The 13,074-nt window shown below is 39.7% G+C and overlaps 1 protein-coding gene across 1 annotated transcript in view; it reads left to right on the forward strand.

Annotated features, from left to right (window-relative positions):
- Positions 1-359: 359 nt before the first annotated feature.
- Positions 360-13,074, forward strand: part of SYNRG (synergin gamma) — a 32,557-nt gene continuing 19,842 nt past the window's right edge. The window contains exons 1-12 of the mRNA XM_026047884.1: positions 360-507; positions 1,749-1,817; positions 2,887-3,005; positions 3,746-3,876; positions 4,206-4,311; positions 4,954-5,065; positions 6,251-6,544; positions 7,152-7,373; positions 9,419-9,496; positions 10,045-10,241; positions 11,019-11,267; positions 11,389-11,525. Of these exons, the coding sequence (XP_025903669.1) occupies positions 360-507; positions 1,749-1,817; positions 2,887-3,005; positions 3,746-3,876; positions 4,206-4,311; positions 4,954-5,065; positions 6,251-6,544; positions 7,152-7,373; positions 9,419-9,496; positions 10,045-10,241; positions 11,019-11,267; positions 11,389-11,525 (1,862 nt within the window). The remainder of the gene's footprint in view (positions 508-1,748; positions 1,818-2,886; positions 3,006-3,745; positions 3,877-4,205; positions 4,312-4,953; positions 5,066-6,250; positions 6,545-7,151; positions 7,374-9,418; positions 9,497-10,044; positions 10,242-11,018; positions 11,268-11,388; positions 11,526-13,074) is intronic.

A 13,074-nucleotide genomic window follows, 5' to 3' on the forward strand; every position in this document is an offset into this window, starting at 1 on the left:
CCCATGGAGAAGGGAAAACACGCAGCTGAGGATACCTGGAGATACCTGCGAGCTGTTAAAAATTTAACTGTTAATGTTTAGAAGAAACAAATAATGGTGTGGGTTTATTTGATGCCTAAAATTGTTGCACTTGGGTCTGACTTAAAACCTCTCTGCATCTGAAATTACCCCTGTTTAAGAGGCTGCCTTATTGTGGTGGCGGTGGCACTGTTTGCTGGTGGGTGACAGGACAGTTTCCATAGGTGAAATCCAATCCAGTGAAGTGGCTGGACTCCACCTTGCTGGCCCCATCTAGGATCTTTAAAGTCAGCTGCTTGTCTTCATGATATTAATACTTGGGTGCTAGTAAGTGGGTCAAAATGACCAAATTGGACCCCCATTTGTTGAACATATTCAGGTCACAGTTCAGACTGTTTGAACTGAATCCCATCCAGAGACTGCCAGCACTTGCTCTGAGGCTGGATAGTGTTTCCAATACAGAAACTAAAATTGTGGTGGTTAAGAATGGTAAGAACAAGCCTGCTGGATCACAGAAGTCTGTCTGAAATAGGGAGAGAGAAATTGTGGCGTATCCTGATGGTTATCCAGAGCACAAGGCAAAGCAGAAGGTATTAAAAAAGTTCCATATTAAGGGGCTGAAAAGAATAATAATGTAGGTTGTTGTGGTGACCGTGCAACCTGCTGTTTGTATTGGAGGCAGTAACAATTAAATTACGAGTTTATTCTCAAGCTGAATTCCATATTCTATCTTGGTACCTTTATTACACCACTCTTTCATATTTATAGAGGGGGATGTCTCTGATTTTACAGAAGGTTTTTAGAAACTCTCTGTGGTCAGTTATGGTAACATTTTCTCCTTTGCTTTTTTGGCACTTTTTTTTATATCCACCCTTGCACTGAGGGATATTGAATATCTATAAATATGTTTCTTTGCATAGTATTTTGATGTAGTAGCTGGCTGGGCCATTGAATGAAGTTCTGGCTGGTAGATGGCTGCTGACGTGCGTTTTTAAGCGTTGCTTGCAAATGAGACCTCAAAACTAGGTCTTTTTTCCTGTTTGGCAGCTCAGCAATACTTCCATTTCAAAGTGAGGGCTGGTAATTGCCATTGGAGTTTCAGTTGAATTTTTAATAGTTCTTCCATCAGGTGTGCCTAGCCTTTGACACTTGCATGATTTTTTTTCCCCATTTTCCACTATCTTTTTTCATTAGATGTAATCAATTCATTAATTAGATGTAATTGTCAAAACATAAAAGCCATTACTTTGTGATGCTCCTTGATAGTTGGTTGGATAGTTTATTTGCCTGCAGAAAAACTGTTACCAAGCAGCTGAGAACTACTTGCGGGTGCAGTTAGCGATCCTGCTGAATCAGATTCCTCCCGCAGATGCTTATTCATTCTGCAGCTCCTGGAGGCCTAGCCCACGTTTATAAAGGTGCTGAAAACTCCTAGATGGGTAATGCAGGGGAGCCCAGACCATTTGGCAGTATTGGAGCAGGTTTCTCCTTCGTTTTACTGCCTGTGACAGTAGTGCTGGTGCAGCTCTCCTTCGGAGGGTGTGCAATAAGGATCCCTGGGAAGGATGCCTTTTCCCGTGGCGTGGGGATGCCTTTTCCCATAGGTAGGGATGCTCTGTTGTGTGAGACCTGCAGCAGCAGAGGAGTGTGCCGAGCACAAGGTGGGATGGCTTGGTGGGGGTGCTGACGTGCAAGTCAGGGTACGTAGAGAAGTTGCATTCGAATTGCAGACTCATGTACCTTTTCTTCTGTCCCCAGCTTCATGTTTCCTGTAGCAGGCGGTTTAGGCCCTCCTCAAGGTAAGTGTGAATTTCAGCTTCTGAGCACTGAGATACTTCCTTTGTTTGGATACATTAAAGTTATTTGTGTTCTATGCTGATGCTTAGAAATGTGACTATTAAGTGACCTCCTCAGCTGTTTTTCTGCTTCGATTCAGTATCAATAAGCTGAGGCTTGCAACATTATTTGCAAAAATATCTATATCATGATGAAGCACTATTACCAGAATACTAGATTAAAGATCTAGGAGCTAGAGTTCAGTTGGGAACTCAAATTTGCCTTTAAGATTTTTGTATCATTTTGAATGTGGTATTTAACCTCTTTATGCTTCATCTACCAACTGTGCATGCCCATATTGTGTGGGTGTTGCAAGACCTGGTAAATATTTACAAAGCACAGCAAGACCCTAGGACAAGAGGTGCAACCTATGTGGAAAGTATTAATACAATAGGAGAGTCTCAGCCTTAAATTACCTTTGTTCTCATTCCTATCCCAGTGATGTTTGTTTAATTAATGAAAAATGCAGCGGGAACTTGTGTGTGGGGGAGAATTTTCTTAACAACAGCATTTTTCAGGGACTGGTTTAAGGATCACTTAGGAGCATGTCGTGTACTTCTGGGAGTGCTTTTACTTGTGATGTTAAGTTATGCACAGTTATGATTGCCTCAGAGTGCAGGTACCACAACTGTATTTTCTGCTAGTATGTGTGTTTCAAGACAGCAAAATGTGAGATATGAGCAGCATAATCCATTTGGCTTTATTCAGTGAATTAATACATTCCAGCCTGATTTGATGTACTCTGTTGAAGGTTAGCTTTTACTGAAAAGCTTTTAACCATTCTAATACAGAAAAAATATATAGCGTTTTAACTGATCTATCCAGCCAGCTTAAAATGTGGCAATTTCATTGTGAAAATGATACGAGTTTCTCTCTTATTGATGTGTCTTCAAAGGCTACTGGTTTATAAGTTCCTCTTTCAAGAGAAATGGGGAATTATCAATGCCTGACACCGTGGCTATTTAAATCTTGTTATGCTTTAACAGGAAAACAAAAAACAAGCTTTCAGCTTGGTTTAATATCTTGTTTCAGGGATGATTCCTATGCAACAGCAAGGGTTCCCAATGGTTTCTGTCATGCAGTCCAATATGCCAGGCATGATGGGCATGAATTACGGTTCCCAGATGCCGCCAGGACCCATGGCCATGCAGGTGGGTGACTGGGTGTGCGGGTTGAAAGGGCACCTTGGTTTTGTTCAGCCAGAACTGCAGTGCAATAACAGGAAAACCTGCCTTGAAACTGAAGTGGGTATAAGCTGAAGGCAGGGTGTCGTGGTTTATAGTATTCTCTTTGAATACATTTCTAATATTTAAAGAATTCTCTAGACTTCTTTGGGAACTGAATAGAGAGGGTGTGGGAGTTTGGCATATATTACTCACGGCAGTGGAACAGAGAGAGATGAGGGTGAAGTACAAGGACGATATCAGCAACATCTAAGGCAACTTGGATGTTATAGTCCAGTTAAAGATAATAGCACCTGACCTTTCATTTCCTGTGTGTAATAATGTGGTATTACATCAAAATCTGGTAGTAGAAGGGTGGTCCCTCAACAGCAACAGAAACAAAACTGTTGCAACATCTTGAAAAGCTATTAGATGCCACCTACTCCTAAGTATGGTTAGTAGTATTATTGAACTGCTAAGTAGCTAGTAATTCAGCCTGCTTTTAGATACCTTTAGAACTGTGATTCTGTATGGAGAGGGAAGAGTGCCATCTACTGAATGATCGATGCTATTTTTCCTCTAACAGGCATCCAGGCTTCTCATCCAGTTACACCTAATGCTCTGAATTTTATGAAATCTAGCTAGTTTACACTCTGACATGGTGTAATTTCCAGGATTTTGACTTGTTTTCTGTGAAAAAGATCATGGAGTTGTATTTTTTTTTCCAGGGTGGGATGCCTTTAGGACCGATGCAAGCAACTGGAATGCCTTACATGGGACAGGCTTCTTTCCTAGGAATGCGCCCAGCAGCCCCTCAGTATACCCCCGACATGCAGAAGCAGTTTGCAGAAGAACAACAGTAAGTGAGGCTCAATTTTCTCTTTGCATTTTTTTTTTCATGGGAGAAGCATAGTCTGGAGTTGTAGTCAACATAGTAAAATTATCATAGAGTTTCTCTAGAAAGAAGTACAATTAGGACTACAGAATAGTGATAAGATCATTCCTTTGCATTTGAAGGCAGTCTGTGAAGTTAGTAGTGCATGTCGTTTTATAGTTCTGCGAGAAGTGGAGGTAGGTACAAGCCATCTGAATTTGAGAAAGAGATGTGGAAAAATCAAGAAGCTTGACAGGAAAATTATAATGAAAAAAAACCCACTTTATTTACTTTTTTCATCGCTTTGCTTTTAGAAAGAGGTTTGAGCACCAGCAGAAATTCTTAGAAGAAGAACGAAAACGACGCCAGTTTGAAGAGCAGAAACAAAAACTGAGACTGTTGAGCAGTGTGAAACCTAAGGTATGTCCTAAATAACTAGTGGTGTGTTTGTTTGTTTTTCCTTTCTTTTTTCTGTGTGTGTTGTAACTTGGCTTTTAATGGAGTTGTCTCATTTGACAAGCAGTGGGAAATTTATATGAGGCATCAAATTAGTTCTTAGAAAGAATGTGGAAAATTCATTCCTTTACATACTTTTGGAGTAATGTAAACGAACGGGTGTTGAAAATGAGATCAGCTTTTCAAAAATAAACTTACTTGGTGTGTAAGACTTGGGAACAGAGGGAGTTTCCAGAATAGATTATTTGGTGGTTTGTTCATTAACTTTATTAAGTTTTGGATCATTCCAGTGAGCTTACAAGTTCTCATGTGCAAGAGTACGAGTAGCTGAGTAATGCTTATACTGTGTTCTAATACACAAGCTGTGTGACTGAAGACCAAGAATTGCTGTCACTGTGTGGTCTGCAAAATAATCTCCCTTATAAATAGCAGAGATCTTGTTCATATGCTTTAGAAAATCATTGCTGGAGAAAGAAGGCTTTAATCTAAAAACAGGCTATTATTACTATTATTATTATTATTATTATTATTATTGCTAAGTAGCGTGGCTATTGAAAGAAAACTGAATTGTACTGTCAATTTTTCAAATGTTTTGTCATGTTTCAGACAGGTGAAAAAAGTCGAGATGATGCATTGGAAGCCATTAAAGGAAACTTAGATGGTTTTTCTAGAGATGCTAAAATGCACCCAACACCAGCATCACATCCCAAAAAGCCAGGTTTGTCATCTTCCAGCTCCAAACTCTAATGTTTGATTCCTCCTCTTGAGAATTTTGATTCCAAGAAGTACCTTTACGTAGTGACTTGTCTTTATTGTAACATGAAACGCCATCCTAGCTGCTGTTTCCTTTATCAGCTTGTGACAGTGAAATGTTAGATTCTAGCTTCTATTAGAAAACTTGATGCCTTTAAAAGGAAGCTTAATGTGATATGCCTAATGTGAAGTCTCATGTAAACTGATAACAAATGTTAAGCCCACCATTAGCAACTTCCTTTATATACTTTGATCCTAAGTGTTATAATCGAGTTTACTTTTTTTTCTAGACAGAGAATTAATTAATGTTTGCCGAGTGCTTTTGAAGTTGAGAAGTGCTATATAAATGCTAAGTATCATCAAAACTTTGCAAAATGACTTCAGTGTACTTGAATAGCTTATGTTTATACTATTACCTGGGCATGGCCAAGCTGAAGTCATTTGTATTCTCTTTTCTCAGTAATAACTACCTTTGTAATAATTATTGCTAAAGATGAAATTGTAGTTGTACAACTTGCTTTGTGTCTAGCCTGAAACAAAGCTCGTCTAGACAAGCTTTTTCCCAGAGAAGTCTTCATTTCTTCTGAGAGTTTGCTCTTAAATAATTCTGGAGTCATGGGAGTTTTTCTGACTTTCCCTCGCCTGTTGATTTGCACATGCCATGTCCATTCTTCCATTCTGTTAAAATGGGTCATGTGAGAAAGGAATCAAGCTGAAAGCTGTCCAAATGAATATAGGCATAGTTTGGATCTTATGATGAATTACTGAATTTCTGAAGGTAAAATGATTCTTTGAGGGAGAATATCCCTGTTCTTTTCCCTTTTGATTTGTTTTGTCCCTTTTTTTTTTTTTAACAAATTGAATACTTTCATAGCCAATGTTATGGATCAAGCTTCGATGCAAACTTCTACATCATAAAAAAACTGGTAGCGAAGATGCATGGTGGGAAGTGGCTGCTCAGTTTCACCTCATGTATTTCTGTTGTGCTAACACTGGTAACTGTTCCATCTTTGTCAAATAATGTATCCTCTGTTGTTTCTCCTCGTCCATTTGCTGTGTGTACTTAATATTTATCATTTTTGCCCCACTGTCCCACCTAAAGAGCCTTTTTCCTCATCACTTTGCATTGTGTGTTCATTCCATTTTACAGATCATCCCACATCATCCCATTCTACTGTATCTGTTTCCCACTCTACTTTTCTTGATGATGGAGAATTTAGTGACTTTATACAAGGGCCTCTTGAAACCCCCAAACTGGTGCCTCCAGCCACCTCACAGCCTTTTCAGCCTTTCCATTCTGCTGCTGAGGCTGGGCCGCTGCTCTCAGAAAAGGCTGTGGTCCAGCCTGCCCCTTCAGCTCCGGTGCTGCCCGCCCTGCATGGGACAGTTGGGCAGGTTCCTTATTTTCCTACCTCTGCATCTTCACCCAGTATCCATAAAACAGGTAACTCAAAATTTCTTTTTTTTTTTTTTTTTAATGACATCTTCTGTCATAGAGATACAGAGTCATTCCCTCTCCTATTGTTATTTGCTCTGACTGAGAAAAAGTAATAACATGGGCAATAAAGTAGAAACCTGCCGATCCATGGGGAAAACCAATTAAGTTCCTCTCCTCCTTCCCTTAGAACTTTACTGCCAGACCAAGTCATGTGTTGATCCAAAGGTTATTAAATATGCATATAGCTGATAATAAGAGAATTAAGTCTTCACTCTCTACTAGCTTTTTTTTTTTGTTGTTTTCTTTAAGTGTACAGTGCAAATAGATTGTATTGATTGGGTGATATAAAAATGTTATGCTACTGTGGAACATTTATGCGATATTTCCTCTCCGACTTTATTTATTTTAAACTTTGTTTTGTATGTAAGGTACATCAGGGAGAAGAATTAGCCTTAAAAGTGTTTAACAGGGTGGTACTATTGCTGTGACCTGGGACAGATAGTGATCTTGATAATTCATCAGTGGTACCATTAAATTTTTCCTTTAGAAGTGCAGTATTACAGTCTGGGTGCTAATAACAAACTATAAACACTTCCTCCTGCTGTTTATTCAGGCTCTTCCTTGGAGGAGAAAGTCTTAGATAAAGACCTAAATGAATCTGAACGAGACCAAACCAAACTTAGAACACCCGAAGTTGGGCACAAAGCCTCAGCAAGCCGCGTTCAGCCCAGTCTAACCAGCAGTGACTGGGGGGTTGTAGGTGGACGTGAAAGTGGTACCACTGCTGCAGAGGCGCGCAAGGCTTCAGAACAAAACATAGCAGCTGAAGAGTGTGGTGAGCAAATGAAACATGTGACAGAGTTTAAATCTCATGCCGCTTGAATGCTAACACTTGATACACTAATTCCCAGGCCAATGCTGCATAATTTTGCTCTGAATGCCTGCTTGAATAATATTGAGATGCCTCTTGCTCCTGCTGAAAGTAACAACTGTGATTTTGCTCTGGACTCTTTCCACATAAATTTGCTGCTGTAATCACTTTAACATGTTTGTTTAATCAGGTCTGCTTCTGTGTTAAAATAGTCTGTCCTCTTTCTTGGGGGAAGAAGGGAGGGATTGTTCTCTAAAGACTTATTATTTATTTAAGGAATTTGCTGCTAAAGATAGTCAATATAATGGTGGATTTTTACCTTGAACTCTGTGGGGGTAAACACTGCTAGGTTAAAGTCCTCGGCTGGGCACTATTAGATTCCCAGACAATTTACTTCTCATACATGTCTTGTCTAAAGTTGTCTGCATTTTAGGGTTCAAAATTTCATAAGCTGGATCAATGGAGTAAGCCAAACTTGAAACAAGCTTTAATTCCAGTGTTCATTTTGTTAAAATTGAGAATTGAATGTTTGGGGTTCTTTTACTAGTTATTTCAGTCAAAGCAGGTGCTTGTTGCACCTTGGTTAATGCTCTGCTGTTGGACTTTAGGATTACATGAAACTTGAACTCCAGTGTATTTGAGAATAAATACAAGTCCTTTGTGTAATCTCACTTCACTGGAGGATAACATGAACTGGAGAAGGGAAACAATTTCCTGTGCATAGATAAATACATTAGGCACCTTTTTAAGCAGTTATTTTCTACAACTACAGACACTTTTTTTTTATTATTAATCTTGTATTTTCCACTTGGGCTGTTTGTGTATATTGCTTTCAAGTGTTATCTTGTCCTATATGTATATGTATTAAGAAATCTCATCAGATTAATAGTTTGAATGGGCATTTTTTTAATAAGTGGAGGGCCTTTTTAATAAATGGTAAATTGTTAAAAGTGACCTAACTCAAAAGAATTTATGGCATGAAACGGGAACTATTCATTTATTCATAATTCAGTCCATGCAAAATAACCATGCATTGTTCACTTTGCACAAATGTAGGATAATCTGATACTTTTTTTTTCTTCTTCTTGGGAAGAGTGGTTAAAGTTGAAGAATAATAATCAGATTGGAGGAAGCAGCAAATGTCTTTTGCATGGCTGGTGAAATGGAAGGAATTGCTTGTATTAAAATGTGCTTGGAGCTATGGGATGATTAGAAATTAGACTGTAGTCAGGAGAGAATTGGTGTGGAAGATGAAGAGATGTGAGCACACTGGGAAAGAACGAGTGAATTCTTAAATAATGAAGAGTTTGTCAGAGCTTCATCTGAGTCGAGAAAAAATCTGTTGGGGGATCAGGGAGTAAAGCTGCGAGACTGAGGGGAAGATTTAGTGCACTGGAGAAGTAAATATTCAATTCACAGGGATTAAAGTGTGACAGATCCCGTTATGAAACTCTGCAGCACTGCAGACAGCAATGATGTCTTCTGGATCTGAAGACTAGGAGCAGTGAGACAGTGGACACAGAACGTGAACATGCAGCAGAGATTCAGGCTGCTTGTGGATTTCCCTGAGCAGGATTATCTGGTGGAGAGTTATAAATGTTTCTTAGACTTCTGTTTTAGTAGGGGTGCATTTATTTCTTCTGCAGATGGCCCTAAATAGAAATCTGCTGTTGGGAAGACTAAATATGATATGGCACAGAAGTGCTTTATGAGACTTGAGCTTCTGTTCAACCAGAAATTTTGCAAATTAGGAGGTCCCTATTTCCTTGTGGGTGTAGAACTGTGTTCTTACTGCTACTCCCAGTCATTCTAGTTATCTTTGAAATACATATTGACTGTAGAAGCTCTTTCTCCTCTTTGGGCATATGTGAAGTCCTCCTATATGAAATCTTTGTTTGAAATGCTAAATAATACTGACAAACTGATCTAGTCTCAAAGATCTCGCTCTGAATCTGATGTCCTAATAACAGTCATCTCCTCCTTCTTCTTGCTCAATGGTGCTCATTTAGGAGTTGGAGTGTTCCCTTCGCAGGATCCCATTCAGCAGATGATGCCTCCCTGGATTTACAATGATAGTTTGGTCCCAGGTAAAATAAATAAATAAGGGAAAGGGCGCACATAAAAAGCACATTACATATTTAATCTGGAGTTTGCAATGATAGCAGATTATGCTAGTAGAAGTTACTGTTTCATGCATAGTTTGTTTTCTGATACCTATTTTAGCACACTCATTTCTCTAATTTTTTTTACCTTATATATCAAATAACAATAAAGAGAAAATGAAATGCTGTACTAAATATTGTTTACACTGATTTCTAAATACAAAAGCTTCTAAACTATCTTTTCTTAAGAGTTATCCTAGCAGCTTATTAAAGATGGATATTTTAAAATATAGAGCATTAGTAGCATTCTTTAGAATGTTTCTTCTTTGTGTAAACTTGTGTGCCAAGACCATCAAATAGGACTTTTAAGTGAAACAGGACTATTGAATATGATGCCAGAATACCTGTACTTTTTTGAATGCTGTTAAACTCTAAACATACAGCACATAAAATTGAGTCAGAATAAAAAAGCAATCTTAAATTCACTTGGAAACTGCAGTTATTGCTATCTAATATTGAGTCCCTTTTCACAGATTTGTATAAGAAAATTTTAGAAACGACGATGACTCCTACGGGAATCGATACTGCTAAACTCTATCCCATCCTGATGTCATCCGGATTGCCCAGAGAGACTCTTGGGCAGATCTGGGCTTTAGCCAACCGTACTACACCTGGGAAGCTCACGAAAGAAGAGCTTTATGCTGTCCTGGCTATGATAGCAGTGACTCAGGTACAACTAATGGGGGAAGATTAACGCAGGGAGGTAGCTCACAAGTGGCCGATATACCCCACCTCTAGTGAAGTACCGGTTCTGTTGAAGTCTGGAAGAGAAAGTAACTTCAATGAAACTGTAATTTCATTCTCTTTTGCACTTATGCTACAGTTATTCCCTCCTTTAGTGGTACTGGTTGAAGATGGTTCTTATGCATATGTTTTGTTCACATCTTACTAGTCTAAAGCACTGGTTGTATTTCTTCTCTTGTGTACGTATATTTGTTCCCCACAAATTCTGTGGTTTCTCTGTACCTAGGCTGTGCACAGCTGAACTTGCTGCCTTCTCTCCTGCACCGACAAATGCTGATTTTAAGCTTTTGCTAAGTGTTAGTGTAGTGTCATATTTTACCAGTTTAGTAGCAAGCTGTCAGAAAATACCATCCCTGTATGGAAACTAAGGCACGAGTGTCTTCAGCTGTGAAGATCTCAACTGAGGTACCACATGAGAGTGGTGTGTGGGGGAAAGACTGTCTAGCAACAGCAGGTTCAGCACAGCTTTGCTTGCCAGTGCTTGCCAGCTTTGCTTATTAAAGCTGAACAAAAATGCAGTGAAATGTTTCTCAACACCCAGGTGAGGTCTGTCATTGCTGTCCACACAGCTCCAGCACTTAGGGTATTAAATTCATAAGATTCACAGTGCAGGCTTGTTGATAAACGAGAAAGGAGCTGAGAATGCAGTATGCAGTTGTCATTAATGTGTCCTGAATGGCTCTCTGCTTTCCTGCTTGTGCAGAGAGGAATACCAGCAGTGAGTCCTGATGTGCTAAACCAGTTTCCAGCTGCCCCTGTCCCTACTTTAACCGGATTCCCAATGCACCTGCCTGCTGCGGTGAGCCAGCAGCCGCTGATGCCCTCTGGACCGCCCGTTTCCCTGCCTCTGAGTATGGGAGCTGCCGTCATAGGGATGAGCATGACGGCAGCAGCGGGTGGAGCTGCCACGCAGCCCGCGGCGCCTTTTGCTCCGTCCTACCCACCAGGCCAGGTGAGAGGTGGTTCTGGGTGGTTTGGTTTTTAGAGTGGGGAGAAATCCTGGACAGGTTTAATGCAGTGTGGCAGTCTGGGAAGACAGCAGGGTATCAGTGTAGGCTTTATCTGTATTCCAGGTGGCAAAGCCCGAGGAGGATGACTTCCAGGAGTTCCAAGATGCTTCGAAGTCTGGCTCAATAGATGACTCTTTCACTGATTTCCAAGGGGATGTAGCAGGCTCCTCCAAAGCAGCCACTTCACAGCACCGGAGCAGGTAGGAGATCTTCAATTTTCCAGCCCTTTGATATTTTAGAACTCTTTTAAGAAATGAAATGTTCTACTCTTTTATGAGTAGCTTTTTAGCCTGTAATTTTCTTCCATCAGCCGGCTTCTACCCTGGCAGTTTCTTTGGAAGGCTGTTACAACTACAATTAAGCTTTCTGAATTAAAAATGGCAATTGATGTAACATAGGTGGTTGGCTGTTCTTTAGTGGTCCATTCACCATGCTGAGGTAAATCGCATATACAAGGTGTGTTTTTGAAATGTTCACACTATTGCACAGGCAACTGTAAATTACTTCATACAGAGCAGTCACACAAAAATCATATGTACAGCTCTTCAGAAAAATGCATTGGAACAAATGACTACTGCTCTTAGCACTGTGTGCCTCTGTTAAGAGTATGAGCCAGTGTTGTTGAGATTGATAGAAAACATTCACTGCCATCAGGGTCTGCAAAGATGACGACATCACGTTCTTCTAAATGGTGCAGAAGTGGAGTGGCCTTTCTGACCAGTGCTTAAACTTCTAGTAATTGACTATTAATATGAATTGAAATCTCATTCAGACTTCAGCAGTCTTGCCTTTTCATCTGGGAGGCTGCCAAGGTGTAGTCGTGGTTCAGGCAAATTTTATGTAACAAGTAAGTATAAGTATTTAATTCCTTTGAAAGCTTGAAGTCAATCTTTCAAAGTTCTAAGGTCATAAAATCCCAAAGTCTCTCCTTTTATTGTACAGTGCAAAGTTTTATGTGGCTTCCTTGTGTGTTAATTGTAGACACACACACTCTCAGTGTGTTGGACTGATTGTCCATCGCTGCACACAGAACTAATGCTTTCCAGGTAAGCAGCAATTACCAGTCACTTCCTCAACAGCAGCTTCAAATAGGATGCTGTTATTCACCAGTCTTTTGGTTGCAGTGTGAACGATGGCATTCTATGTAAGGAATTTAATTTTGTTGATACCAGTTATGGCACATTTATCCGAAGGTGTCCTATTTTAAGTAGAGAATGTCTTCATTTTGGACATCGTTTTGTAATTAAAGCTGAGAGTGAGAGTTAACAAACATTGCTTTTAAAATCAACAATGGGAAGCAGGGGATCCTGAAAAAATGGTGTGTCTTTTTCATGGCAGCAGTTCTCTTTATTCACTTGAAAAGCGTTCCATTTTGAACAGAATGTTACAACGAGCTATAAGCTAATTGCTTATGGAGCTTTATTAAAGTAAAAAAAGCCATCTGTAGAGTACAGATGATTAACCATTACATTCGCCAAGATTGCATATCTAATAGCCTGTTTCACAGTGATGTGAAATTTAATTATCTTACCATAAGCTATATTTTTTTGACATTGCGCTGTCTGTTTGCAAGCCCCACAGACCGTCATTAGCACGCGTGTGCAAGGCTGGGTTTGTATGTTGCTGGCAGGCTGCTGATAAGGAGATTTAAATGGCTCTGGAAAGATTCTTGCTTCAGGCCCATGAACTCCATAGCAATTCATTCATGTTTTCAGTGTGTGCGTGGTATTGAGTGACATAAACTAGAGG

Source organism: Nothoprocta perdicaria, unplaced genomic scaffold (genome assembly GCF_003342845.1).
Source record: "Nothoprocta perdicaria isolate Ctin4 unplaced genomic scaffold, notPer1 scaffold_50, whole genome shotgun sequence".
NCBI lineage: Eukaryota > Metazoa > Chordata > Aves > Tinamiformes > Tinamidae > Nothoprocta > Nothoprocta perdicaria.